The sequence below is a fragment of the Bufo bufo genome, chromosome 5 (genome assembly GCF_905171765.1).
Source record: "Bufo bufo chromosome 5, aBufBuf1.1, whole genome shotgun sequence".
Taxonomy (NCBI): domain Eukaryota; kingdom Metazoa; phylum Chordata; class Amphibia; order Anura; family Bufonidae; genus Bufo; species Bufo bufo.
In genome coordinates, this window is record NC_053393.1 from 550579139 (window position 1) to 550606104 (window position 26966).

Sequence of the window (26966 nt, forward strand, 5' to 3'; positions counted from 1 at the left end):
GCACTGTTAGGTAGTGCAGACACTAGTGATACAAGAGCACTGTTAGGTAGTGCAGACACTAGTGATATAAGAGCACGGTTAGGTAGTGCAGAAAAATAGGGTGGTCGTAACCATGGAAACGATGATGGGAAAATAAATCCAGCCAGCAAAGGAAGCAATCTGGAGAATCCCAATACATTAGGAAGTGCCTGGTAGTAACTGCATCTACATGATAAATGTTATTTGCTGAAGTACCACAACCCCTTTAAGGTGTATTTCCCATCATCGGCTGCTCTCACCTCGCGCTGCAGTCCGTGTACCTCCCAGTGTAAACTCTCGGTCTCCATGGTAACAGTCAAGGAACCGGAAGTGAGCAGAGCCCTGACTTCCCACTGGTCACGTGACCGGCCCGCCTCCCGCTGTTTCCCTTCTCTGGGCCCCAGGTCTTAGTTTCACTGTTAGGTAGTGCAGACACTAGTGATACAAGAGCACTGTTAGGTAGTGCAGACACTAGTGATACAAGAGCACTGTTAGGTAGTGCAGACACTAGTGATACAAGAGCACTGTTAGGTAGTGCAGACACTAGTGATACAAGAGCACTGTTAGGTAGTGCAGACACTGGTGATACAAGAGCACGGTTAGGTAGTGCAGACACTGGTGATACAAGAGCACTGTTAGGTAGTGCAGACACTAGTGATACAAGAGCACTGTTAGGTAGTGCAGACACTAGTGATACAAGAGCACGGTTAGGTAGTGCAGACACTGGTGATACAAGAGCAGTGTTAGGTAGTGCAGACACTAGTGATACAAGAGCACTGTTAGGTAGTGCAGACACTGGTGATACAAGAGCACGGTTAGGTAGTGCAGACACTGGTGATACAAGAGCACTGTTAGGTAGTGCAGACACTGGTGATACAAGAGCACGGTTAGGTAGTGCAGACAATGGTGATACAAGAGCACTGTTAGGTAGTGCAGACACTGGTGATACAAGAGCACTGTTAGGTAGTGCAGACACTGGTGATACAAGAGCAGTGTTAGGTAGTGCAGACACTAGTGATACAAGAGCAGTGTTAGGTAGTGCAGACACTAGTGATACAAGAGCACTGTTAGGTAGTGCAGACACTGGTGATACAAGAGCACGGTTAGGTAGTGCAGACACTGGTGATACAAGAGCACGGTTAGGTAGTGCAGACAATGGTGATACAAGAGCACGGTTGGGTAGTGCAGACACAGGTGATACAAGAGCACGGTTAGGTAGTGCAGACACTGGTGATACAAGAGCACGGTTAGGTAGTGCAGACACTGGTGATACAAGAGCACTGTTAGGTAGTGCAGACACTGGTGATACAAGAGCACTGTTAGGTAGTGCAGACACTAGTGATACAAGAGCACTGTTAGGTAGTGCAGACACTAGTGATACAAGAGCACGGTTAGGTAGTGCAGACACTGGTGATACAAGAGCACTGTTAGGTAGTGCAGACACTGGTGATACAAGAGCACTGTTAGGTAGTGCAGACACTGGTGATACAAGAGCACGGTTAGGTAGTGCAGACACTGGTGATACAAGAGCACTGTTAGGTAGTGCAGACACTGGTGATACAAGAGCACGGTTAGGTAGTGCAGACAATGGTGATACAAGAGCACTGTTAGGTAGTGCAGACACTGGTGATACAAGAGCACTGTTAGGTAGTGCAGACACTGGTGATACAAGAGCACTGTTAGGTAGTGCAGACACTGGTGATACAAGAGCAGTGTTAGGTAGTGCAGACACTAGTGATACAAGAGCACTGTTAGGTAGTGCAGACACTGGTGATACAAGAGCACGGTTAGGTAGTGCAGACACTGGTGATACAAGAGCACGGTTAGGTAGTGCAGACACTGGTGATACAAGAGCACGGTTGGGTAGTGCAGACACAGGTGATACAAGAGCACGGTTAGGTAGTGCAGACACTGGTGATACAAGAGCACGGTTAGGTAGTGCAGACACTGGTGATACAAGAGCACTGTTAGGTAGTGCAGACACTAGTGATACAAGAGCACGGTTAGGTAGTGCAGACACTGGTGATACAAGAGCAGTGTTAGGTAGTGCAGACACTGGTGATACAAGAGCACTGTTAGGTAGGGCAGACACTAGTGATACAAGAGCACGGTTAGGTAGTGCAGACACTGGTGATACAAGAGCAGTGTTAGGTAGTGCAGACACTGGTGATACAAGAGCACTGTTAGGTAGGGCAGACACTAGTGATACAAGAGCAGTGTTAGGTAGTGCAGACACTGGTGATACAAGAGCACGGTTAGGTAGTGCAGACACTGGTGATACAAGAGCAGTGTTAGGTAGTGCAGACACTGGTGATACAAGAGCAGTGTTAGGTACAGCAGACACTAGTGATACAAGAGCACTGTTAGGTAGTGCAGACACTAGTGATACAAGAGCACTGTTAGGTAGTGCAGACACTGGTGATACAAGAGCACTGTTAGGTAGTGCAGACACTGGTGATACAAGAGCACTGTTAGGTACAGCAGACACTGGTGATACAAGAGCAGTGTTAGGTAGTGCAGACACTAGTGATACAAGAGCACTGTTAGGTAGTGCAGACACTGGTGATACAAGAGCACGGTTAGGTAGTGCAGACACTGGTGATACAAGAGCACGGTTAGGTAGTGCAGACAATGGTGATACAAGAGCACTGTTAGGTAGTGCAGACACTGGTGATACAAGAGCACTGTTAGGTAGTGCAGACACTGGTGATACAAGAGCACTGTTAGGTAGTGCAGACACTAGTGATACAAGAGCACTGTTAGGTAGTGCAGACACTGGTGATACAAGAGCACGGTTAGGTAGTGCAGACACTGGTGATACAAGAGCACGGTTAGGTAGTGCAGACACTGGTGATACAAGAGCACGGTTGGGTAGTGCAGACACTGGTGATACAAGAGCACGGTTAGGTAGTGCAGACACTGGTGATACAAGAGCACGGTTAGGTAGTGCAGACACTGGTGATACAAGAGCACTGTTAGGTAGTGCAGACACAGGTGATACAAGAGCACGGTTAGGTAGTGCAGACACTAGTGATACAAGAGCACTGTTAGGTAGGGCAGACACTAGTGATACAAGAGCAGTGTTAGGTAGTGCAGACACTGGTGATACAAGAGCACGGTTAGGTAGTGCAGACACTGGTGATACAAGAGCACTGTTAGGTAGTGCAGACACTGGTGATACAAGAGCACGGTTAGGTAGTGCAGACAATGGTGATACAAGAGCACTGTTAGGTAGTGCAGACACTGGTGATACAAGAGCACTGTTAGGTAGTGCAGACACTGGTGATACAAGAGCACTGTTAGGTAGTGCAGACACTAGTGATACAAGAGCAGTGTTAGGTAGTGCAGACACTAGTGATACAAGAGCACTGTTAGGTAGTGCAGACACTGGTGATACAAGAGCACTGTTAGGTAGTGCAGACACTGGTGATACAAGAGCACGGTTAGGTAGTGCAGACACTGGTGATACAAGAGCACGGTTAGGTAGTGCAGACACTGGTGATACAAGAGCACGGTTGGGTAGTGCAGACACAGGTGATACAAGAGCACGGTTAGGTAGTGCAGACACTGGTGATACAAGAGCACGGTTAGGTAGTGCAGACACTGGTGATACAAGAGCACTGTTAGGTAGTGCAGACACTAGTGATACAAGAGCACGGTTAGGTAGTGCAGACACTGGTGATACAAGAGCAGTGTTAGGTAGTGCAGACACTGGTGATACAAGAGCACTGTTAGGTAGTGCAGACACTGGTGATACAAGAGCAGTGTTAGGTAGTGCAGACACTGGTGATACAAGAGCACTGTTAGGTAGGGCAGACACTAGTGATACAAGAGCAGTGTTAGGTAGTGCAGACACTGGTGATACAAGAGCACGGTTAGGTAGTGCAGACACTGGTGATACAAGAGCACTGTTAGGTAGGGCAGACACTAGTGATACAAGAGCAGTGTTAGGTAGTGCAGACACTGGCGATACAAGAGCACGGTTAGGTAGTGCAGACACTAGTGATACAAGAGCACGGTTAGGTAGTGCAGACACTGGTGATACAAGAGCACGGTTAGGTAGTGCAGACACTGGTGATACAAGAGCACTGTTAGGTAGTGCAGACACTGGTGATACAAGAGCACGGTTAGGTAGTGCAGACACTGGTGATACAAGAGCACTGTTAGGTAGGGCAGACACTAGTGATACAAGAGCACTGTTAGGTAGTGCAGACACTGGTGATACAAGAGCAGTGTTAGGTAGTGCAGACACTGGTGATACAAGAGCAGTGTTAGGTACAGCAGACACTAGTGATACAAGAGCACTGTTAGGTAGTGCAGACACTGGTGATACAAGAGCACTGTTAGGTAGTGCAGACACTGGTGATACAAGAGCACTGTTAGGTAGTGCAGACACTGGTGATACAAGAGCACGGTTAGGTAGTGCAGACACTGGTGATACAAGAGCACTGTTAGGTACAGCAGACACTGGTGATACAAGAGCACTGTTAGGTAGTGCAGACACTGGTGATACAAGAGCACTGTTAGGTAGTGCAGACACTGGTGATACAAGAGCACTGTTAGGTAGTGCAGACACTAGTGATACAAGAGCACTGTTAGGTAGTGCAGACACTGGTGATACAAGAGCAGTGTTAGGTAGTGCAGACACTGGTGATACAAGAGCACTGTTAGGTAGTGCAGACACTAGTGATACAAGAGCACTGTTAGGTAGTGCAGACACTGGTGATACAAGAGCACTGTTAGGTAGTGCAGACACTAGTGATACAAGAGCACGGTTAGGTAGTGCAGACACTGGTGATACAAGAGCACGGTTAGGTAGTGCAGACACTGGTGATACAAGAGCACTGTTAGGTACAGCAGACACTGGTGATACAAGAGCACTGTTAGGTAGTGCAGACACTGGTGATACAAGAGCACTGTTAGGTAGTGCAGACACTGGTGATACAAGAGCACGGTTAGGTAGTGCAGACACTGGTGATACAAGAGCAGTGTTAGGTAGTGCAGACACTAGTGATACAAGAGCACGGTTAGGTAGTGCAGACACTGGTGATACAAGAGCACGGTTAGGTAGTGCAGACACAGGTGATACAAGAGCACGGTTGGGTAGTGCAGACACAGGTGATACAAGAGCACGGTTAGGTCGTGCAGACACTGGTGATACAAGAGCACTGTTAGGTAGTGCAGACACTGGTGATACAAGAGCAGTGTTAGGTAGTGCAGACACTAGTGATACAAGAGCACTGTTAGGTAGTGCAGACACTGGTGATACAAGAGCATGGTTAGGTAGTGCAGACACTGGTGATACAAGAGCACGGTTAGGTAGTGCAGACACTGGTGATACAAGAGCACGGTTAGGTAGTGCAGACACTGGTGATACAAGAGCACGGTTAGGTAGTGCAGACACTAGTGATACAAGAGCACTGTTAGGTAGTGCAGACACTGGTGATACAAGAGCACGGTTAGGTAGTGCAGACACTGGTGATACAAGAGCACGGTTAGGTAGTGCAGACACTGGTGATACAAGAGCACTGTTAGGTAGGGCAGACACTAGTGATACAAGAGCAGTGTTAGGTAGTGCAGACACTGGTGATACAAGAGCACGGTTAGGTAGTGCAGACACTGGTGATACAAGAGCACTGTTAGGTAGTGCAGACACTGGTGATACAAGAGCAGTGTTAGGTAGTGCAGACACTGGTGATACAAGAGCACTGTTAGGTAGTGCAGACACTAGTGATACAAGAGCACTGTTAGGTAGTGCAGACACTGGTGATACAAGAGCACTGTTAGGTAGGGCAGACACTAGTGATACAAGAGCAGTGTTAGGTAGTGCAGACACTGGTGATACAAGAGCACGGTTAGGTAGTGCAGACACAGGTGATACAAGAGCACGGTTGGGTAGTGCAGACACAGGTGATACAAGAGCACGGTTAGGTAGTGCAGACACTGGTGATACAAGAGCACTGTTAGGTAGTGCAGACACTGGTGATACAAGATCACTGTTAGGTAGTGCAGACACTGGTGATACAAGAGCACTGTTAGGTAGTGCAGACACTAGTGATACAAGAGCACTGTTAGGTAGTGCAGACACTAGTGATACAAGAGCAGTGTTAGGTAGTGCAGACACTAGTGATACAAGAGCACTGTTAGGTAGTGCAGACACTGGTGATACAAGAGCACTGTTAGGTAGTGCAGACACTGGTGATACAAGAGCACTGTTAGGTAGTGCAGACACTAGTGATACAAGAGCAGTGTTAGGTAGTGCAGACACTGGTGATACAAGAGCACGGTTAGGTAGTGCAGACACTGGTGATACAAGAGCACTGTTAGGTAGTGCAGACACTAGTGATACAAGAGCACTGTTAGGTAGTGCAGACACTAGTGATATAAGAGCACGGTTAGGTAGTGCAGAAAAATAGGGTGGTCGTAACCATGGAAACGATGATGGGAAAATAAATCCAGCCAGCAAAGGAAGCAATCTGGAGAATCCCAATACATTAGGAAGTGCCTGGTAGTAACTGCATCTACATGATAAATGTTATTTGCTGAAGTACCACAACCCCTTTAAGGTGTATTTCCCATCATCGGCTGCTCTCACCTCGCGCTGCAGTCCGTGTACCTCCCAGTGTAAACTCTCGGTCTCCATGGTAACAGTCAAGGAACCGGAAGTGAGCAGAGCCCTGACTTCCCACTGGTCACGTGACCGGCCCGCCTCCCGCTGTTTCCCTTCTCTGGGCCCCAGGTCTTAGTTTCACTGTTAGGTAGTGCAGACACTAGTGATACAAGAGCACTGTTAGGTAGTGCAGACACTAGTGATACAAGAGCACTGTTAGGTAGTGCAGACACTAGTGATACAAGAGCACTGTTAGGTAGTGCAGACACTGGTGATACAAGAGCACGGTTAGGTAGTGCAGACACTGGTGATACAAGAGCACGGTTAGGTAGTGCAGACACTAGTGATACAAGAGCACTGTTAGGTAGTGCAGACACTAGTGATACAAGAGCACTGTTAGGTAGTGCAGACACTAGTGATACAAGAGCACGGTTAGGTAGTGCAGACACTGGTGATACAAGAGCAGTGTTAGGTAGTGCAGACACTAGTGATACAAGAGCACTGTTAGGTAGTGCAGACACTGGTGATACAAGAGCACGGTTAGGTAGTGCAGACACTGGTGATACAAGAGCACTGTTAGGTAGTGCAGACACTGGTGATACAAGAGCACGGTTAGGTAGTGCAGACAATGGTGATACAAGAGCACTGTTAGGTAGTGCAGACACTGGTGATACAAGAGCACTGTTAGGTAGTGCAGACACTGGTGATACAAGAGCACTGTTAGGTAGTGCAGACACTAGTGATACAAGAGCAGTGTTAGGTAGTGCAGACACTAGTGATACAAGAGCACTGTTAGGTAGTGCAGACACTGGTGATACAAGAGCACGGTTAGGTAGTGCAGACACTGGTGATACAAGAGCACGGTTAGGTAGTGCAGACAATGGTGATACAAGAGCACGGTTGGGTAGTGCAGACACAGGTGATACAAGAGCACGGTTAGGTAGTGCAGACACTGGTGATACAAGAGCACGGTTAGGTAGTGCAGACACTGGTGATACAAGAGCACGGTTAGGTAGTGCAGACACTGGTGATACAAGAGCACTGTTAGGTAGTGCAGACACTGGTGATACAAGAGCACTGTTAGGTAGTGCAGACACTAGTGATACAAGAGCACTGTTAGGTAGTGCAGACACTAGTGATACAAGAGCACGGTTAGGTAGTGCAGACACTGGTGATACAAGAGCACTGTTAGGTAGTGCAGACACTGGTGATACAAGAGCACTGTTAGGTAGTGCAGACACTGGTGATACAAGAGCACGGTTAGGTAGTGCAGACACTGGTGATACAAGAGCACTGTTAGGTAGTGCAGACACTGGTGATACAAGAGCACGGTTAGGTAGTGCAGACAATGGTGATACAAGAGCACTGTTAGGTAGTGCAGACACTGGTGATACAAGAGCACTGTTAGGTAGTGCAGACACTGGTGATACAAGAGCACTGTTAGGTAGTGCAGACACTGGTGATACAAGAGCAGTGTTAGGTAGTGCAGACACTAGTGATACAAGAGCACTGTTAGGTAGTGCAGACACTGGTGATACAAGAGCACGGTTAGGTAGTGCAGACACTGGTGATACAAGAGCACGGTTAGGTAGTGCAGACACTGGTGATACAAGAGCACGGTTGGGTAGTGCAGACACAGGTGATACAAGAGCACGGTTAGGTAGTGCAGACACTGGTGATACAAGAGCACGGTTAGGTAGTGCAGACACTGGTGATACAAGAGCACTGTTAGGTAGTGCAGACACTGGTGATACAAGAGCACGGTTAGGTAGTGCAGACACTGGTGATACAAGAGCAGTGTTAGGTAGTGCAGACACTGGTGATACAAGAGCACTGTTAGGTAGGGCAGACACTAGTGATACAAGAGCACGGTTAGGTAGTGCAGACACTGGTGATACAAGAGCAGTGTTAGGTAGTGCAGACACTGGTGATACAAGAGCACTGTTAGGTAGGGCAGACACTAGTGATACAAGAGCAGTGTTAGGTAGTGCAGACACTGGTGATACAAGAGCACGGTTAGGTAGTGCAGACACTGGTGATACAAGAGCAGTGTTAGGTAGTGCAGACACTGGTGATACAAGAGCAGTGTTAGGTACAGCAGACACTAGTGATACAAGAGCACTGTTAGGTAGTGCAGACACTAGTGATACAAGAGCACTGTTAGGTAGTGCAGACACTGGTGATACAAGAGCACTGTTAGGTAGTGCAGACACTGGTGATACAAGAGCACTGTTAGGTACAGCAGACACTGGTGATACAAGAGCAGTGTTAGGTAGTGCAGACACTAGTGATACAAGAGCACTGTTAGGTAGTGCAGACACTGGTGATACAAGAGCACGGTTAGGTAGTGCAGACACTGGTGATACAAGAGCACGGTTAGGTAGTGCAGACAATGGTGATACAAGAGCACTGTTAGGTAGTGCAGACACTGGTGATACAAGAGCACTGTTAGGTAGTGCAGACACTGGTGATACAAGAGCACTGTTAGGTAGTGCAGACACTAGTGATACAAGAGCACTGTTAGGTAGTGCAGACACTGGTGATACAAGAGCACGGTTAGGTAGTGCAGACACTGGTGATACAAGAGCACGGTTAGGTAGTGCAGACACTGGTGATACAAGAGCACGGTTGGGTAGTGCAGACACAGGTGATACAAGAGCACGGTTAGGTAGTGCAGACACTAGTGATACAAGAGCACTGTTAGGTAGGGCAGACACTAGTGATACAAGAGCAGTGTTAGGTAGTGCAGACACTGGTGATACAAGAGCACGGTTAGGTAGTGCAGACAATGGTGATACAAGAGCACTGTTAGGTAGTGCAGACACTGGTGATACAAGAGCACGGTTAGGTAGTGCAGACAATGGTGATACAAGAGCACTGTTAGGTAGTGCAGACACTGGTGATACAAGAGCACTGTTAGGTAGTGCAGACACTGGTGATACAAGAGCACTGTTAGGTAGTGCAGACACTAGTGATACAAGAGCAGTGTTAGGTAGTGCAGACACTAGTGATACAAGAGCACTGTTAGGTAGTGCAGACACTGGTGATACAAGAGCACTGTTAGGTAGTGCAGACACTGGTGATACAAGAGCACGGTTAGGTAGTGCAGACACTGGTGATACAAGAGCACGGTTAGGTAGTGCAGACACTGGTGATACAAGAGCACGGTTGGGTAGTGCAGACACAGGTGATACAAGAGCACGGTTAGGTAGTGCAGACACTGGTGATACAAGAGCACGGTTAGGTAGTGCAGACACTGGTGATACAAGAGCAGTGTTAGGTAGTGCAGACACTGGTGATACAAGAGCACGGTTAGGTAGTGCAGACACAGGTGATACAAGAGCACGGTTAGGTAGTGCAGACACTGGTGATACAAGAGCACGGTTGGGTAGTGCAGACACAGGTGATACAAGAGCACGGTTAGGTAGTGCAGACACTGGTGATACAAGAGCACGGTTAGGTAGTGCAGACACTGGTGATACAAGAGCACGGTTAGGTAGTGCAGACACTGGTGATACAAGAGCACGGTTAGGTAGTGCAGACACTGGTGATACAAGAGCACTGTTAGGTAGTGCAGACACTAGTGATACAAGAGCACGGTTAGGTAGTGCAGACACTGGTGATACAAGAGCAGTGTTAGGTAGTGCAGACACTGGTGATACAAGAGCAGTGTTAGGTAGTGCAGACACTGGTGATACAAGAGCAGTGTTAGGTAGTGCAGACACTGGTGATACAAGAGCACTGTTAGGTAGGGCAGACACTAGTGATACAAGAGCAGTGTTAGGTAGTGCAGACACTGGTGATACAAGAGCACGGTTAGGTAGTGCAGACACTGGTGATACAAGAGCACTGTTAGGTAGGGCAGACACTAGTGATACAAGAGCAGTGTTAGGTAGTGCAGACACTGGCGATACAAGAGCACGGTTAGGTAGTGCAGACACTGGTGATACAAGAGCACGGTTAGGTAGTGCAGACACTGGTGATACAAGAGCACGGTTAGGTAGTGCAGACACTGGTGATACAAGAGCACTGTTAGGTAGTGCAGACACTGGTGATACAAGAGCACGGTTAGGTAGTGCAGACACTGGCGATACAAGAGCACTGTTAGGTAGTGCAGACACTAGTGATACAAGAGCACGGTTAGGTAGTGCAGACACTGGTGATACAAGAGCACGGTTAGGTAGTGCAGACACTGGTGATACAAGAGCACTGTTAGGTAGTGCAGACACTGGTGATACAAGAGCACGGTTAGGTAGTGCAGACACTGGTGATACAAGAGCACTGTTAGGTAGGGCAGACACTAGTGATACAAGAGCACTGTTAGGTAGTGCAGACACTGGTGATACAAGAGCAGTGTTAGGTAGTGCAGACACTGGTGATACAAGAGCACTGTTAGGTAGGGCAGACACTAGTGATACAAGAGCACTGTTAGGTAGTGCAGACACTGGTGATACAAGAGCAGTGTTAGGTAGTGCAGACACTAGTGATACAAGAGCAGTGTTAGGTACAGCAGACACTAGTGATACAAGAGCACTGTTAGGTAGTGCAGACACTGGTGATACAAGAGCACTGTTAGGTAGTGCAGACACTGGTGATACAAGAGCACGGTTAGGTAGTGCAGACACTGGTGATACAAGAGCACTGTTAGGTACAGCAGACACTGGTGATACAAGAGCACTGTTAGGTAGTGCAGACACTGGTGATACAAGAGCACTGTTAGGTAGTGCAGACACTGGTGATACAAGAGCACTGTTAGGTAGTGCAGACACTGGTGATACAAGAGCACTGTTAGGTAGTGCAGACACTGGTGATACAAGAGCACTGTTAGGTAGTGCAGACACTGGTGATACAAGAGCACGGTTAGGTAGTGCAGACACTAGTGATACAAGAGCACTGTTAGGTAGTGCAGACACTGGTGATACAAGAGCACTGTTAGGTAGTGCAGACACTGGTGATACAAGAGCACTGTTAGGTAGTGCAGACACTGGTGATACAAGAGCACTGTTAGGTAGTGCAGACACTGGTGATACAAGAGCACTGTTAGGTAGTGCAGACACTGGTGATACAAGAGCACTGTTAGGTAGTGCAGACACTAGTGATACAAGAGCACGGTTAGGTAGTGCAGACACTGGTGATACAAGAGCACGGTTAGGTAGTGCAGACACTGGTGATACAAGAGCAGTGTTAGGTACAGCAGACACTGGTGATACAAGAGCACTGTTAGGTAGTGCAGACACTGGTGATACAAGAGCACTGTTAGGTACAGCAGACACTGGTGATACAAGAGCACTGTTAGGTAGTGCAGACACTGGTGATACAAGAGCACTGTTAGGTAGTGCAGACACTGGTGATACAAGAGCACTGTTAGGTACAGCAGACACTGGTGATACAAGAGCACTGTTAGGTAGTGCAGACACTGGTGATACAAGAGCACTGTTAGGTAGTGCAGACACTGGTGATACAAGAGCACTGTTAGGTAGTGCAGACACTGGTGATACAAGAGCACTGTTAGGTAGTGCAGACACTGGTGATACAAGAGCACTGTTAGGTAGTGCAGACACTGGTGATACAAGAGCACGGTTAGGTAGTGCAGACACTAGTGATACAAGAGCACTGTTAGGTAGTGCAGACACTGGTGATACAAGAGCACTGTTAGGTAGTGCAGACACTGGTGATACAAGAGCACTGTTAGGTAGTGCAGACACTGGTGATACAAGAGCACTGTTAGGTAGTGCAGACACTGGTGATACAAGAGCACTGTTAGGTAGTGCAGACACTAGTGATACAAGAGCACGGTTAGGTAGTGCAGACACTGGTGATACAAGAGCACGGTTAGGTAGTGCAGACACTGGTGATACAAGAGCAGTGTTAGGTACAGCAGACACTGGTGATACAAGAGCACTGTTAGGTAGTGCAGACACTGGTGATACAAGAGCACTGTTAGGTACAGCAGACACTGGTGATACAAGAGCACTGTTAGGTAGTGCAGACACTGGTGATACAAGAGCACTGTTAGGTAGTGCAGACACTGGTGATACAAGAGCACTGTTAGGTACAGCAGACACTGGTGATACAAGAGCACTGTTAGGTAGTGCAGACACTGGTGATACAAGAGCACTGTTAGGTAGTGCAGACACTGGTGATACAAGAGCACTGTTAGGTAGTGCAGACACTGGTGATACAAGAGCACTGTTAGGTAGTGCAGACACTGGTGATACAAGAGCACGGTTAGGTAGTGCAGACACTAGTGATACAAGAGCACGGTTAGGTAGTGCAGACACTGGTGATACAAGAGCACTGTTAGGTAGGGCAGACACTAGTGATACAAGAGCAGTGTTAGGTACAGCAGACACTGGTGATACAAGAGCACTGTTAGGTAGTGCAGACACTGGTGATACAAGAGCACTGTTAGGTACAGCAGACACTGGTGATACAAGAGCACTGTTAGGTAGTGCAGACACTGGTGATACAAGAGCACGGTTAGGTACAGCAGATCGCTGCTGTCAGTCAGCGAAAAATCTCCAAATCTGGTGGTAGAAACCCTTTAATACCAGGCACTTCCTAATGTATTGTGATTCTCCATATTGCTTCCTTTGCTGGCTGGATCTTCCCATCACATTATACACTGCTGGTTTCCATGGTTACGACCACCCTGCAATCCATCAGCGGTGGTCGTGTTAGTACACTAGAGGAAAAGGTGCCAGTCACTTTGGTGCCCGGGGCCGTGGGGGGGAATCACATGGGCGGGTGCTCTTTTCTATACTGTGCCAGCGCGACCACCTCCCAAGTGCCCCCTTTTTGACCTGAGGGATAGATTTGCATCGTGCTCCTCTGGGTCCTGTCTGCACATTAGAGGCGCCTTGTATATTATTTCATTATTTGAAGTAATTTAGATTTTGGAAATTTCTAATATGCGCTAAAAAAAAAAGGCTATTAAAGTGTATAAATATACAGGAAAAATAGGGTGGTCGTAACCATGGAAACGATGATGGGAAAATAAATCCAGCCAGCAAAGGAAGCAATCTGGAGAATCCCAATACATTAGGAAGTGCCTGGTAGTAACTGCATCTACATGATAAATGTTATTTGCTGAAGTACCACAACCCCTTTAAGGTGTATTTCCGATTTACAGGAAACTACGACTCCCATCATCGGCTGCTCTCACCTCGCGCTGCAGTCCGTGTACCTCCCAGTGTAAACTCTCGGTCTCCATGGTAACAGTCAAGGAACCGGAAGTGAGCAGAGCCCTGACTTCCCACTGGTCACGTGACCGGCCCGCCTCCCGCTGTTTCCCTTCTCTGGGCCCCAGGTCTTAGTTTCCTCCTCCCTCCCTTCATTCCTTCCACATAAATCCCCTCAGTAGCCGGTACCGGACATGATAACGGATACTATCGATTCTCTGTCATCGGAAGTGACGTCAGCGGTTCAGCCTAAGGGGCGGGAACATTGCATGCGGGCGGAGCCAAGTAGGGTCACAGGGTGAGCGGTGTCAGATCGTTTCCCGCCGGGTCACAAGATGGTGGACGAGTTAGAGGACCTGGAAGACCTGATCCATGTCACGGTGGGCGACCTCCCGAACCGGGGCTACGGGGTGATGGAGGAGATCCGGCGGCAGGGGAAGCTGTGTGACGTCACCCTGAAGGTACACCCCCCCCTCCCCCAACTACTGGAAGTCTCCTGTACCAGACCCCTCCTGTGTACATGACCCCCCCCCCACCTCAATGCCGCACCCCTCCTGTACCTGTCCCCCCCCCCCCCAATGCCGCACCCCTCCTGTACCTGTCCCCCCCCAATGCCTCGCCCCTCCTGTACCTGTCCCCCCCCCCAATGCCGCGCCCCTCCTGTACCTGTCCCCCCCCCCCCCATGCCGCACCCCTCCTGTACCTGTCCCCCCCCCCCCCCATGCCGCGCCCCTCCTGTACCTGTCCCCCCCCCCCAATGCCTCGCCCCTCCTGTACCTGTCCCCCCCCCCCAATGCCGCACCCCTCCTGTACCTATCCGCCCCCAATGCCGCACCCCTCCTGTACCTGTCCCCCCCCCCGTGCCGCACCCCTCCTGTACCTGTCCCCCCCCCCAGTGCCGCACCCCTCCTGTACCTGTCCCCCCCCCAGTGCCGCACCCCTCCTGTACCTGTCCCCCCCCCCCAGTGCCGCACCCCTCCTGTACCTGTCCCCCCCCCCCCCAGTGCCGCACCCCTCCTGTACCTGTCCACCCCCAGTGCCGCACCCCTCCTGTACCTGTCCCCCCCCCAGTGCCGCACCCCTCCTGTACCTGTCCCCCCCCCAGTGCCGCACCCCTCCTGTACCTGTCCCCCCCCAGTGCCGCACCCCTCCTGTACCTGTCCCCCCCCAGTGCCGCACCCCTCCTGTACCTGTCCACCCCCAGTGCCGCACCCCTCCTGTACCTGTCCACCCCCAGTGCCGCACCCCTCCTGTACCTGTCCCCCCCCCCATGCCGCACCCCTCCTGTACCTGTCCCCCCCCCCCCCCATGCCGCACCCCTCCTGTACCTGTCCCCCCCAGTGCCGCACCCCTCCTGTACCTGTCCACCCCCAGTGCCGCACCCCTCCTGTACCTGTCCACCCCCAGTGCCGCACCCCTCCTGTACCTGTCCACCCCCAGTGCCGCACCCCTCCTGTACCTGTCCACCCCCAGTGCCGCACCCCTCCTGTACCTGTCCCCCCCAGTGCCGCACCCCTCCTGTACCTGTCCCCCCCAGTGCCGCACCCCTCCTGTACCTGTCCCCCCCAGTGCCGCACCCCTCCTGTACCTGTCCCCCCCAGTGCCGCACCCCTCCTGTACCTGTCCCCCCCAGTGCCGCACCCCTCCTGTACCTGTCCCCCCCCCCCCCCCATGCCGCACCCCTCCTGTACCTGTCGTCCCCCCCCCCCATGCCGCACCCCTCCTGTACCTGTCCCCCCCCCCCCCCATGCCGCACCCCTCCTGTACCTGTCCCCCCCCCCATGCCGCACCCCTCCTGTACCTGTCCCCCCCAGTGCCGCACCCCTCCTGTACCTGTCCACCCCCAGTGCCGCACCCCTCCTGTACCTGTCCCCCCCCAGTGCCGCACCCCTCCTGTACCTGTCCCCCCCCCCCCCCATGCCGCACCCCTCCTGTACCTGTCCCCCCCCCCCCATGCCGCACCCCTCCTGTACCCCCCCCCATGCCGCACCCCTCCTGTACCCCCCCCCAATGCCGCACCCCTCCTGTACCCCCCCCCAATGCCGCACCCCTCCTGTACCTGTATTGGCTCAGGTGGAACCGAAATGTTTTTTGACAGTAAAAATTGATTTATGAAGTTATTATGAGACGTCTCGCAGAGTAATGACTTCGGCTCATAGGAGCCAATACATTCTAATGCTAACTCGCTCCCTACAGTATTGAAACCAAGTATTATGTGAATCGACTTCTGATGCAGGATAAGTAATGTATGTACACAGTGACTGCACCAGCAGAATAGGGAGCGCAGCTCCGGAGTATAATACAGGATAAGTAATGTATGTATACAGTGACTGCACCAGCAGAATAGTGAGTGCAGCTCTGGAGTATAATACAGGATGTAACTCAGGATCAGTACAGGATAAGTAATGTATGTACACTGTGACTGCACCAGCAGAATAGTGAGTGCAGCTCTGGAGTATAATACAGGATGTAGCTCAGGATCAGTACAGGATAAGTAATGTATGTATACAGTGACTGCACCAGCAGAATAGTGAGTGCAGCTCTGGAGTATAATACAGGATGTAACTCAGGATCAGTACAGGATAAGTAATGTATGTACACAGTGACTGCACCAGCAGAATAGTGAGTGCAGCTCTGGAGTATAATACAGGATGTAACTCGGGATCAGTACAGGATAAGTAATGTATGTACACAGTGACTCCACCAGCAGAATAGAGTGCAGCTCTGGAGTATAATACAGGATGTAACTCAGGATCAGTACAGGATAAGTAAGGTATGTACACAGTGACTGCACCAGCAGAATAGGGAGCGCAGCTCCGGAGTATAATACAGGATAAGTAATGTATGTATACAGTGACTGCACCAGCAGAATAGTGAGTGCAGCTCTGGAGTATCTTGGCTGTATATTGGTTGTCTGGTATGGTTACTGGGTATTTTTTCTGAACTCTGTCTCTGTTCCTATTCATGTATCTCTGCTTGCTGTCAGCTCAGTCCAGCTCACAGCTGAGGTTTTGTGACAGTTCATCCACTAACAATTCTCTGCTTCCACTATCTGGGTGGAGACTAATGAACTGGTCATCCTGGACTTTGTGCATAGAATGCCAGGACTGCAGTGATGACTGGCACTGGAGGAAACGTGGTCTATGTGAACTGATGCAGATACTTCTGCCTCGCAGAGCATCTCGTCATGGTGTACAGTGAGGTGACGTCCTGCGGTGTTGATTAATGAGCCGGAGGTTTATCTTCTCCTGTGAGCCTCTTAACCTAAGATCTGCAACTAATCCTGCTCCTCCTGCGTCTGTGCCGCCCTATATAATGTCCCCCTGGCCTCCGCTGTTCCTCTGACCCCTCAGCTGGTGGCGAGGTTGAGGTCACGGTCTAGTGGACACCAAATCCCAGGTGACCCCACATGCGGTGATTGAGTGCTACCCCAGATTAACAGGGTAATACCCGATCGCTCTGCAATCGGGGGAGTCGGCAGAAACGGGGCGAGAGAGGATGTGAAATTCCTTTAATCAGACATTTGCTAATCCAGAAAGTTATCCTGATGTCGACCCTGCCCGGTCCCATCAGTGGAGACTATTATATGTCATACAGGTGCAGGGGTCTGGACCTGGGATTACTGTAGATGGAAGAGGATTATCTGACTCCTGCTCGCTCCGTCTGTCCTGTTTCGGCTCTGGATTAGCGGACTCCTGCTCGCTCCGTCTGTCCTGTTTCGGCTCTGGATTAGCGGACCCCTGCTTGCTCCGTCTGTCCTGTTTCGGCTCTGGATTAGCGGACTCCTGCTCGCTCCGTCTATCCTGTTTCAGCTCTGGATTAGCGGACTCCTGCTCGCTCCGTCTATCCTGTTTCAGCTCTGGATTAGCGGACTCCTGCTCGCTCCGTCTGTCCTGTTTCGGCTCTGGATTAGCGGACCCCTGCTCGCTCCGTCTGTCCTGTTTCGGCTCTGGATTAGCGGACTCCTGCTCGCTCCGTCTGTCCTGTTTCGGCTCTGGATTAGCGGACTCCTGCTCGCTCCGTCTGTCCTGTTTCGGCTCTGGATTAGCGGGCTCCTGCTCGCTCCGTCTGTCCTGTTTCGGCTCTGGATTAGCGGGCTCCTGCTCGCTCCGTCTGTCCTGTTTCGGCTCTGGATTAGCGGACTCCCGCTCGCTCCGTCTGTCCTGTTTCGGCTCTGGATTAGCGGACTCCTGCTCGCTCCGTCTGTCCTGTTTCGGCTCTGGATTATTGGACTCCTGCTCGCTTTGTCTGTCCTGTTTCGGCTCTGGATTAGCGGACTCCCGCTCGCTCCGTCTGTCTGTTTGGCGAGTTTGTCTCTTTGCACTAATCAGATTAGTGTTAATTCTGCCTGATGGGCACCGGGTGGAGGGTGACGGTTCCTGGCATGATGGTGGCACGCCGCTGACGTTGCCCTTTATGCTCTGCTCTGTATTAACCCTCTGAGGGCAGTCAGATCAGTTCACACAGACACTGCTACTAACTCCCATCATCTCCTTCCAAGTCACTGGTTTTAACGAAGCTGCAAATGACTTCAGTGCTAGTGATTTACTGCTGAGAAGTCTTCGGGTTCACATCTCTAAGTTACATCCAGAGCTGCAGTCATTATTCTGCTGTTAAATTGTCCAATACTACAGTCACATCCAAAGCTGCAGTCACAGTTCTGCTCTTGCATTGTCTTGGCATATATGGTACTAAAACAATAAGGTAAGCCAGGAACGCCATGCTGCCGGGGCTGCTCCTGGATTACTTGTGGTGTAGATGCTGCTGTGGTTGTGACTGGAGTATAACAATGCAATACTACCAATAAAAAGCGCATTCTAAAGTGCAGACTGAGCCTGCAGTTTGTGGAGTATAGCTGAGCTGTGTGTGCGCGGTTCGACACTACACCTCCCATCACTGTCACGTTATGCAAGACTTAAGGTATGAATCATGAAGAATTGTGATCGCAGCTCTGGAAGTGACTGCAGTAGAACACTTGATGGGTCATAGAGATTTATATATATATATATATTGATGTTTTTTCCCTCAGGTCGGGGAACATAAATTCAGCGCCCACCGCATCGTGTTGGCGGCGTCCATCCCCTACTTTCACGCCATGTTCACCAACGACATGATGGAGTGCAAGCAGGACGAGATTGTCATGCAGGGAATGGACCCCAGGTGAGTGCTACGTACAATGTGACAAACCCTCAGCTCTAAGAAGGAGAAGTAACAGACACGGAGCAAGAATCGGTCCCAAAGCCTGAGGCTGCACTACTGAGACACCGCGCACAGTCTCCATCGCAGCACCACTCCTGTCTCAGTGGTGCAGCCTCAGGACTTTGGCCTAGGACTGCAGCTCCCCCATGTAGAAGTAAGTGCCCCCTCTTCCTCCCGCAGCGCGCTGGAGGCACTGATTAACTTTGCCTATAACGGGCACCTGGCCATCGACCAGCAGAACGTGCAGTCCCTCCTGATGGGCGCCAGCTTCCTGCAGCTGCAGAACATCAAGGACGCCTGCTGCTCCTTCCTGAAGGAACGGTAAGTGGAGGTGTGAAAGCCACGTTCTCCAGTCACATCCAAAGCTGCACCCACACTCGTAATTTAAAAATTCAGTAGGCAATTATATTTCAGTGAATAATTTCCATGTCTCTGCCCTGCGATAAGGATTTAAAGGGATATTCCTGTTATAGAAAATATAGGATAGGGGGTAACTATCAGATCTAGGGCGGTCCCACCACCCCCTTCAATCACAAAAACGGAGGCCCGTACCCTGTGGAGGGAGCAGCCGGTCGTAAATACGCTCTGCCACTCCATTCACTTGTATCGGGGGGGGGGGGGGGGGGGCGCTGGAGATAGCCGGTGCTCCCATAGACATGAATGAAGCGGCTGCGCACTTTTCCCACCAGCTTCTCCATACATTTCAGAGGGGCTCCACAGGATACGGGGTCCCAGCGTTGGGACCCCCACTGATCTGATAGTTATCCCCTATTCTGTGGATAGGGGCTAATTTTCGATAACTGGAATACCCCTTTAAGCACCTTGTGTTTTGTGGCTCCTCTCGTGATCTGCACCCTCTATGCAAAGTTGCCCATGGAGAGCTTAGATACCCCGGGGTACCGCCTGGAGGTGAAGACAGGGATGATGTTTGTGTCCCTGATAGACACGACGATGGGGATTGTCCTGAGCCTGAGGTCCGTGATACAGCCGCACCAACCCCAAGGGTAGAGGGGGTTTCTTATTAGGGTTAGATTGGTGGGAATGCATCTCGATGACTGTGGTGACCTGACATGCCCACAACCAGCTCCATGGAGACCCCTAAACTGTAATACTGGGGTGTCCTCTCTCCTCTAAGGTTACACCCCAAGAATTGCCTGGGGGTGCGGCAGTTTGCAGAGACCATGATGTGCGCCGTGCTGTATGATGCCGCTAACCGCTTCATCCATGAACATTTTGTGGAGGTCTCCATGTCTGAAGAATTCCTGGCCTTGGCCTTCGATGAGGTCCTGGAGCTGGTCTCCAGAGATGAGCTGAATGTGAAGGCGGAGGAGCAGGTACGTGGCCAGGAAAAAACTCCCTTATTTTGTCCTAACCCCCCCCCCCCCCCCCTTAACCTGTTCCCATAACATACTCATGTCATGACACTGCCTCCCAGCTAGATCATCACACACCTCCTGACATACTCTGTGCTGCTGGGACCCTGCTCCTTCCATTATGTTAATCTCATCCTGTGACCTCCCTTAAGATCAGCGCGCTGCTCTCCTGAAATCCTCTGTGCTGCTGGGACCCTTCCACTATGTGACCTCGGTCTGTATCCCCCCGCAGGTGTTTGAGGCCGCCCTGGCCTGGGTGCGCTATGACCGGGAGCAGCGCGAGGTCTTCCTCCCTGAGCTCCTGACGAAGATCCGGCTGCCCCTGTGCCGCCCGCAGTTCCTGACGGACCGGGTGCAGCAGGACGACCTGGTGCGCTGCTGCCATAAATGCCGGTAAGGGGGTGCTGCAGTGGACGTGTCCTCCTCTCCTGTGTCCCCATGTATGTGTCATCTCTCTGCATTTCAGGGACCTTGTGGACGAAGCGAAGGATTACCACCTGATGCCGGAACGTAGGCCACACCTCCTGGCGTTCAAGACCCGCCCCCGATGCTGCACCTCCATCGCTGGCCTCATTTATGCTGTGGGGGGGCTGAACTCGGCAGGTACCTTGCAATCTGAAATATCCGCTGATTATCTCAAGAATATATTAGTTACCTGCCTATAACAAAAGAATGTCCTGAAATACTCTGTGCTGTTGGAAGCATAAGCCACAGTCAGGACACAAGGCGTCAGAAAACCAGGTCCTCGAGGTTTATATCTCTCTGGAGGGGGGATGGGGGGCACAATCCTCTGATGCCTGCAGTCCTATGTAATAACACAGTGATAACTCTCTGAGTACAGATAATGTAGTAGATGTCACCTGCAGTCCTATGTAACACCACAGATAACACAGTGATATCTCTCTGAGTACAGATAATGTAGTAGATGTCACCTGCAGTCCTATGTAATAACACAGTGATAGCTCTCCGAGTACAGATGATGTAGTAGATGTCACCTGCAGTCCTATGTAACACCACAGATAACACAGTGATATCTCTCTGAGTACAGATAATGTAGTAGATGTCTCCTGCAGTCCTATGTAACACCACAGATAACACAGTGATATCTCTCTGAGTACAGATAATGTAGTAGATGTCTCCTGCAGTCCTATGTAACACCACAGATAACATAGTGATATCTCTCTGAGTACAGATAATGTAGTAGATGTCACCTGCAGTCCTATGTAATAACACAGTGATATCTCTGAGTACAGATAATGTAGTAGATGTCACCTGCAGTCCTATGTAAGACGTGTTCCATATGTAAGACGAGTAGCGCATTTCTACGCAGGTGATTCTCTGAACGTGGTTGAAGTCTTTGACCCGATCGCCAACCGCTGGGAGAAGTGCCAGCCAATGACAACGGCTCGGAGCAGGGTGGGCGTGGCTGTGGTGAATGGGCTCCTGTACGCCATTGGTGGATATGACGGCCAATCGCGGCTGAGCACTGTGGAAGTCTACAACCCCGAGACAGACACCTGGACCAAAGTGGGGAGTATGAACAGCAAGCGGAGGTGAGTCCGCCGAGCAATCGGCTGGTCCAGCATGCCTCTGGGCCCTAGTGCCGGACCATCAGACTGCTATACCTGTAATAATTACCTGCCGTCTGCAGCTCATTTGAGGCCCAGAAGATGATGGTGAAGACCTTTTGGGGGTGAAGGGGGGGGTCTCCTCCACTGGCCTGTAGATGGCGCACCAAAGACCTGCACCCTGACTGATAATCCTAGGACAAGCATGGGACCTTACTGCACCCTCACAGCAGGCTTAGGGCACGGAAAGCCTGGTGGCTGCTCCAGGACCCCAGGGGGGGCTGCCCAGGGGCCCCCAGTCCTCCATTGTGCCACCTGTAACCCCCTGACCCTGTTGACCACACCGCGACGACTTCTGATTGTGGTGATCGGAGTTACATGCAGGAGCGCACAGTGAGACGCTCCCCCTGCTGTGAAGCCACCTGTCACTGCCGGAGAGGTGAGGCCCTCTGTAGAGACCGGGCCCACCCCATGGGTCGTCACCCAGCTTTCCCATGCTCCTGACTGGTGATTATGGCTGGAGCACATCGCTGGTCTGATGCTCTCCTGTAACACTTGGCACATGGGCTACAGTCAGTGGATTGCATCTAGGGGTTAACCCCCCGCACCCCCGGATTTGCACCCGTCACACACTGTTATCTCGTCGTTACTGACGTTTCCGTTTTCTGCTCCTAGCGCGATGGGCACGGTGGTGCTGGACGGACAGATCTACGTCTGCGGAGGATACGACGGCAACTGCTCACTGAACTCTGTGGAGACATACTCGCCGGAAACAGACAAGTAAGACACGGGAGTCGGGGGGTTAATAGGGGATCTCTGCAGCTGGGGACGCCACACCGGGCACACGGGGTCCTCGGACGTAACGTCGCCTTCATTCCTACTTAGATTAATATTATAAACCCAGCTGAAGGGCTCATGCACACATACGGTTAAAATTTTTTATAATATTTTTTTTGTGGTTCATATGTGGAATCATTCACTTCAAAGGGGCCGCAAAACACGGAAAATAACTGTGCGTTCCGTATCGCCGTTCCTCAACCAAATAGAACATGTCCTATTATTGTCCGTGTTACCGACAAGAATAGGACTGTTCTATTAGGGGCCGGCCGTTCTGTTCCACGGAGTGCACGCAGCCAGTATCCGTTTTTTGCAGATCGCAAAGCTCCAACTGTTGTGTGAATGCACCCTTAGGCTCATGCACAAAGCAGCAGAACGCAGATCCACAAAAAATACGGATAATGTCTGCATGACGTCTGCGTTGCATGGGTTGTGTGTGTGTCGAGCATGCGCCCTGCTGCTGCGTTCATTTGCATGGGACTGCTGGAGACGGAGTGTAGAACTCCAGCAGAGGTCGTGCTCGAACACCGCTCCATTCAGATGAGGGAACACTGATCCCCCCCCATGTTTACCATCAGTAGGGGTCCCAGCGGTCCGACCCTCACCAGTGTAAAACATTTCACAGCAGAAGTCTCCCACTGTCTGATAGTTTGTTACAATGTATCAGTGCAGGTAACCTGTATCCGAGTCTAAGTTGTTTGGATCACAGAAGATGGTCTAGGATACAAACCCTCAGCTGTGAGCAGTAATAGGACAGGTTTTCAGCCTCTGGGTATGAGTAAGAATGGACCTATTCATTGACAGAAAGCAGAGATCTAGGCAGAGGGATTACCTAAAACCAGAAAACCCTTATAAAGCACTTTTAAAAAAAACAATCCTTTTCTTAGCAGGATGCGCGTCTGGTCACAGTGGGCGGCAGTCTGTATGTCTGGCGGGTGTCGCGTTGTCCCTGGCGGAACGGACTGTGCGCGATCACTATATGCAGCTTCTCTTTTTAAGGTGGACCGTGGTGACCCCGATGAGCTCCAATCGCAGTGCAGCGGGAGTAACGGTATTTGAAGGCCGGATTTATGTGTCGGGAGGACATGACGGGTTACAGATCTTCAACACAGTAAGTTCTGGTCATCTCAGTCTCCAGCGGTGGGTTGCCCTCTGCTGCCCCTTGTCACTGCAGCCGCATTACCGGACCACCGGCTCGTTAATGCAGATAGAAGTAGTTCTCATGATGGGCACGCTGTCAGGTTTGTGACGGATAGAGGTGCAGCTGTGGGGGAGGGGAGTCCTATTCTCTTCTCATCCCCCCCCCTTCCCCCAGCACCCTCGGAGAGAGAGCTGGTGACTCCTGCATCCCCCTCCCCTTCAAAAAGAGAGAGCACCTACGAGTTCTGCTCCCCCCAGAGAGAGCGCCAGTGTGTCCTGCCTGGTTTATGCCCCCCCCCCCATGTACTGCCTATAATCTTGCTCTGTTACATCCACAGATGGAGTATTACAACCACCACACGTCCACGTGGTACCCTGTGGCAAGCATGTTGAACAAACGCTGCCGGCACGGTGCAGCTTCACTGGGCAACAAGCTGTTCATCTGCGGTGGTTACGACGGGTCGGCCTTCTTGAGCGTCGCAGAGGTTTACAACGCCATGGCGGACCAATGGTACCTCATCACTCCCATGAACACTCGGCGCAGTCGTGTCTCTTTAGTAGCCAACTGCGGCCGCCTGTATGCGGTGGGCGGCTATGATGGCCAGTCTAACCTGAACTCTGTAGAAATGTATGATCCCGAGACCAACCGTTGGACGTTTATGGCCCCGATGGTTTGTCATGAAGGGGGCGTGGGAGTGGGCTGCATACCGCTTCTGACCATATAGCGGTACGCCGGCCTCCACAGGAACAACTTCCTCTTATGGGAAACGGGCTTGGCGTCTGTTTTTTATTAATGTGAACGTGAGGACCTTGAAGTATGAGGTACCCTGGTGCTCGTGGCTCCTCCATTGTGATATATGCCTGTGTTGTCTAGAAGAATGTATGTATTGACTCTCAGCCACAAGAGGGACCGCCATGGGGTCAACCACAACCCCAAACTTACAAGGTTTCATGAAGGATTTTATAAAGATGTGTGAACTTGTTGCTTATAGCTTCTGCACCAAAGTGATCCGTGTGTTGTGCGCCGCGTCGTGCGCCGTAGTCTGACTGTCCGGGAGCTTGCAGTTATGTAAAAAGTCACTTTCTTAATCCTCGTTACCTAATTGTGATTATAGTGCCATAGCGTTACCTGGAACGATGAAGGAACCCTCTAGCTCCACTCATTCATATTCCTTCTGTCTGCTGCCATTTTGCTTGTAACCCTCCTAGATGTAATTCCACCTATTAAGACCGGTCTGTCGTATAGATGATGCCAGAGCTTTGACCGTCCGTACAGTTAGAGAGGAGCCACTACTGATGCATTTGAGCAGAAACTTTTAGCATGTCCTCTGAAAAATATTCATACAGTTAGCAAAAATTTTGCACAATTTTTTTCAAAAATGTATCTTGAGTTTGCTTCTGTCCTCTAGTCATTCCAGAGCTGTGTTCAGAACCTTTTCTGGTTGCTATATGTTTTTATTTTCCACATTGTACCAGTAGGAGGCGATGGAGAGCGGTAAAGTCCTGCCGCCTGAGAATTAGCAGCAACGTAACCTATGGGATGGGGGGGTGCTGCCGCCCCCCACCCCCGTTCCATGTAGACAATCTAGAACTGTCCCTTGTGTGTCACATGTTTTCATAGGGACACAGTGCAATGATGGGTGTTATAGTCTGAGAGGCTGCATTAAATGTGCTGGGGACAACATGGACCTTTAAGTTTTGCTGCAGGGAGAATATCTGGCTTTCTTCCTAATTCCGCCAGCAGGGGGCGATCTACGTGACCAGATCTCAGTGTGCAGGAGTCGGCCTGCATTTTCAATTTGTGGTGGAAACGTAAGGTGCATATAAAGGGTTAACCTGGAGGATTTGATGAGCAGCCCCCCACACACCGTGGGCTGCAGGAAGACCCTGCCTGTCTGTGGTGGGGTTACAGTGTCCCATAACAAGGTGGGAGCGGCTGTATGTATGTGATACCCTGTGATTTTGGGAAGCCCCCCTTCCACAGCGAGATGCAGACTCTGGAGGGCGCTGTCATAGATTTATTATACATAAGGAGGAATTCTGGGTAGTTCTCCTGGCGCCTGTTGTCCACGTGTTACTTTATGTTTAGTCTTGGGTTGGACGACGACTTTTGATGGGTGTCCCGATGACCAGGCGGCTGCTGCTTGGACCCTTTCCTTGGCAGGGAACCCAGTGCTCCATACCTTCTCAGCGGCAGCTTCTTACAGAACATCCCATCTAAATCATGGGGCTGCCTAGATCCACCAGTCCCGCTCCCTGCAGAGCCTGATCGTTACCGGTTCTGCTTATTGGCAGGGTCACGGCTGTAGCGGTGTCGCTGCTCGCTTTCCAGTTTTTCGTGTAGCTTTGGTCCGAGTGTCCCTACTTTCCTTCTCATGGCCTCCTGTCAGTCCTGCTGATCAGAACTCCTCGTTCTGTAACAATAGTGGGGGACTGTGTAGTTATAGGAAGACGGTATATTTCCCTTACGCCCATGACGGCACCCTTGGGAGACCGCCTCCATCCAGGACAGGAAACGGGAACTTTGGTGGAGAGCTCTTAAGGAGGAGCATGGGCCCCTAGACCACCAGTTCCTGTCCTGTGGAGAGCTAGATTTGGGCTGCGGGAGCCTCTGAGACACTCATGATGGGGGTTACCTGGTGCGGCGCCTGCAAAGTCTGGATGCATCATCGGGCCGGCGTTCCTGGGCAGTCCCAGCATAACCGCCACCTGCCTGGGCAACTTGCGGAGGGAGAGTTTTTTTGTTCTGTGTGATCTGCTCACGAACTGGAAGTTGCGCAGCGCAACATCCAGTATTTGGAACGCACGTGGATGTTCAGGCAGTGTGTTATTGAAAACAAGAGAGCCCGTGCCCTGCGCGACTTAGCGGAGCAGGAGATGCTCTGATGCTAGCCTCAGGGGGGGCTGCCTGGGTGACCATAAGGGTAGCTCTGAACCCGGACAACCCCTTTAAATCAATTCCTAAAATACAAAAAATTCTGAATGGGATCTGTACAGTCTGTAATAAAACTTCTATTCAAAGACTGTGTCATGGCCACCA

General features: G+C 50.9%; 2 protein-coding genes across 7 annotated transcripts in view; one reads left to right on the forward strand and one right to left on the reverse strand.

The window, feature by feature from the left end:
* KIF9 (kinesin family member 9) overlaps positions 1 to 13817 on the reverse strand; it is a 49997-nt gene extending 36180 nt beyond the window's left edge. Inside the window, exon 1 of one of the 3 annotated variants that reach the window (XM_040431480.1) lies at positions 13797 to 13817. Coding sequence is in view for 1 of the 3 variants with exons in the window: in XM_040431477.1 (XP_040287411.1) it covers positions 279 to 326 (48 nt within the window). In the remaining 2 variants the exon portion in view is untranslated. Of the gene's footprint in view, positions 1 to 278; positions 426 to 13796 lie in introns of those variants that run through there. The other 2 variants (XM_040431477.1, XM_040431479.1) reach the window with 2 other exon arrangements.
* Positions 13818 to 14111: 294 nt separating this feature from the next.
* KLHL18 (kelch like family member 18) lies at positions 14112 to 26754 on the forward strand. 4 transcript variants are annotated; one of them, XM_040431481.1, is made up of 10 exons: positions 14112 to 14270; positions 18839 to 18969; positions 19084 to 19329; positions 20144 to 20342; positions 20614 to 20774; positions 20848 to 20984; positions 21697 to 21934; positions 22625 to 22729; positions 23786 to 23897; positions 24265 to 26754. In XM_040431481.1, the coding sequence occupies exons 1-10, from the start codon at positions 14145 to 14147 to the stop codon at positions 24649 to 24651; spliced, it is 1842 nt and encodes a 613-aa protein (XP_040287415.1). In that variant the 5' UTR covers positions 14112 to 14144; the 3' UTR covers positions 24652 to 26754. The 4 variants fall into 4 exon arrangements, with proteins under 4 accessions (XP_040287415.1, XP_040287416.1, XP_040287417.1 ...); XM_040431482.1 differs by having other exon boundaries at positions 21712 to 21934; XM_040431483.1 differs by having other exon boundaries at positions 19189 to 19329.
* The last annotated feature ends 212 nt before the right edge of the window (positions 26755 to 26966 follow it).

Coding starts and splice junctions, on each gene's coding strand:
- KLHL18 (XM_040431481.1), top strand. CDS start 14,145: ATGGTGGACGAGTTAGAGGACCTGGAAGACCTGATCCATGTCACGGTG. Junction 18,970..19,083: donor ATGCAGGGAATGGACCCCAG/GTGAGTGCTACG, acceptor CACCGCGCACAG/TCTCCATCGCAGCACCACTC. Junction 21,935..22,624: donor AGTATGAACAGCAAGCGGAG/GTGAGTCCGCCG, acceptor TTCTGCTCCTAG/CGCGATGGGCACGGTGGTGC.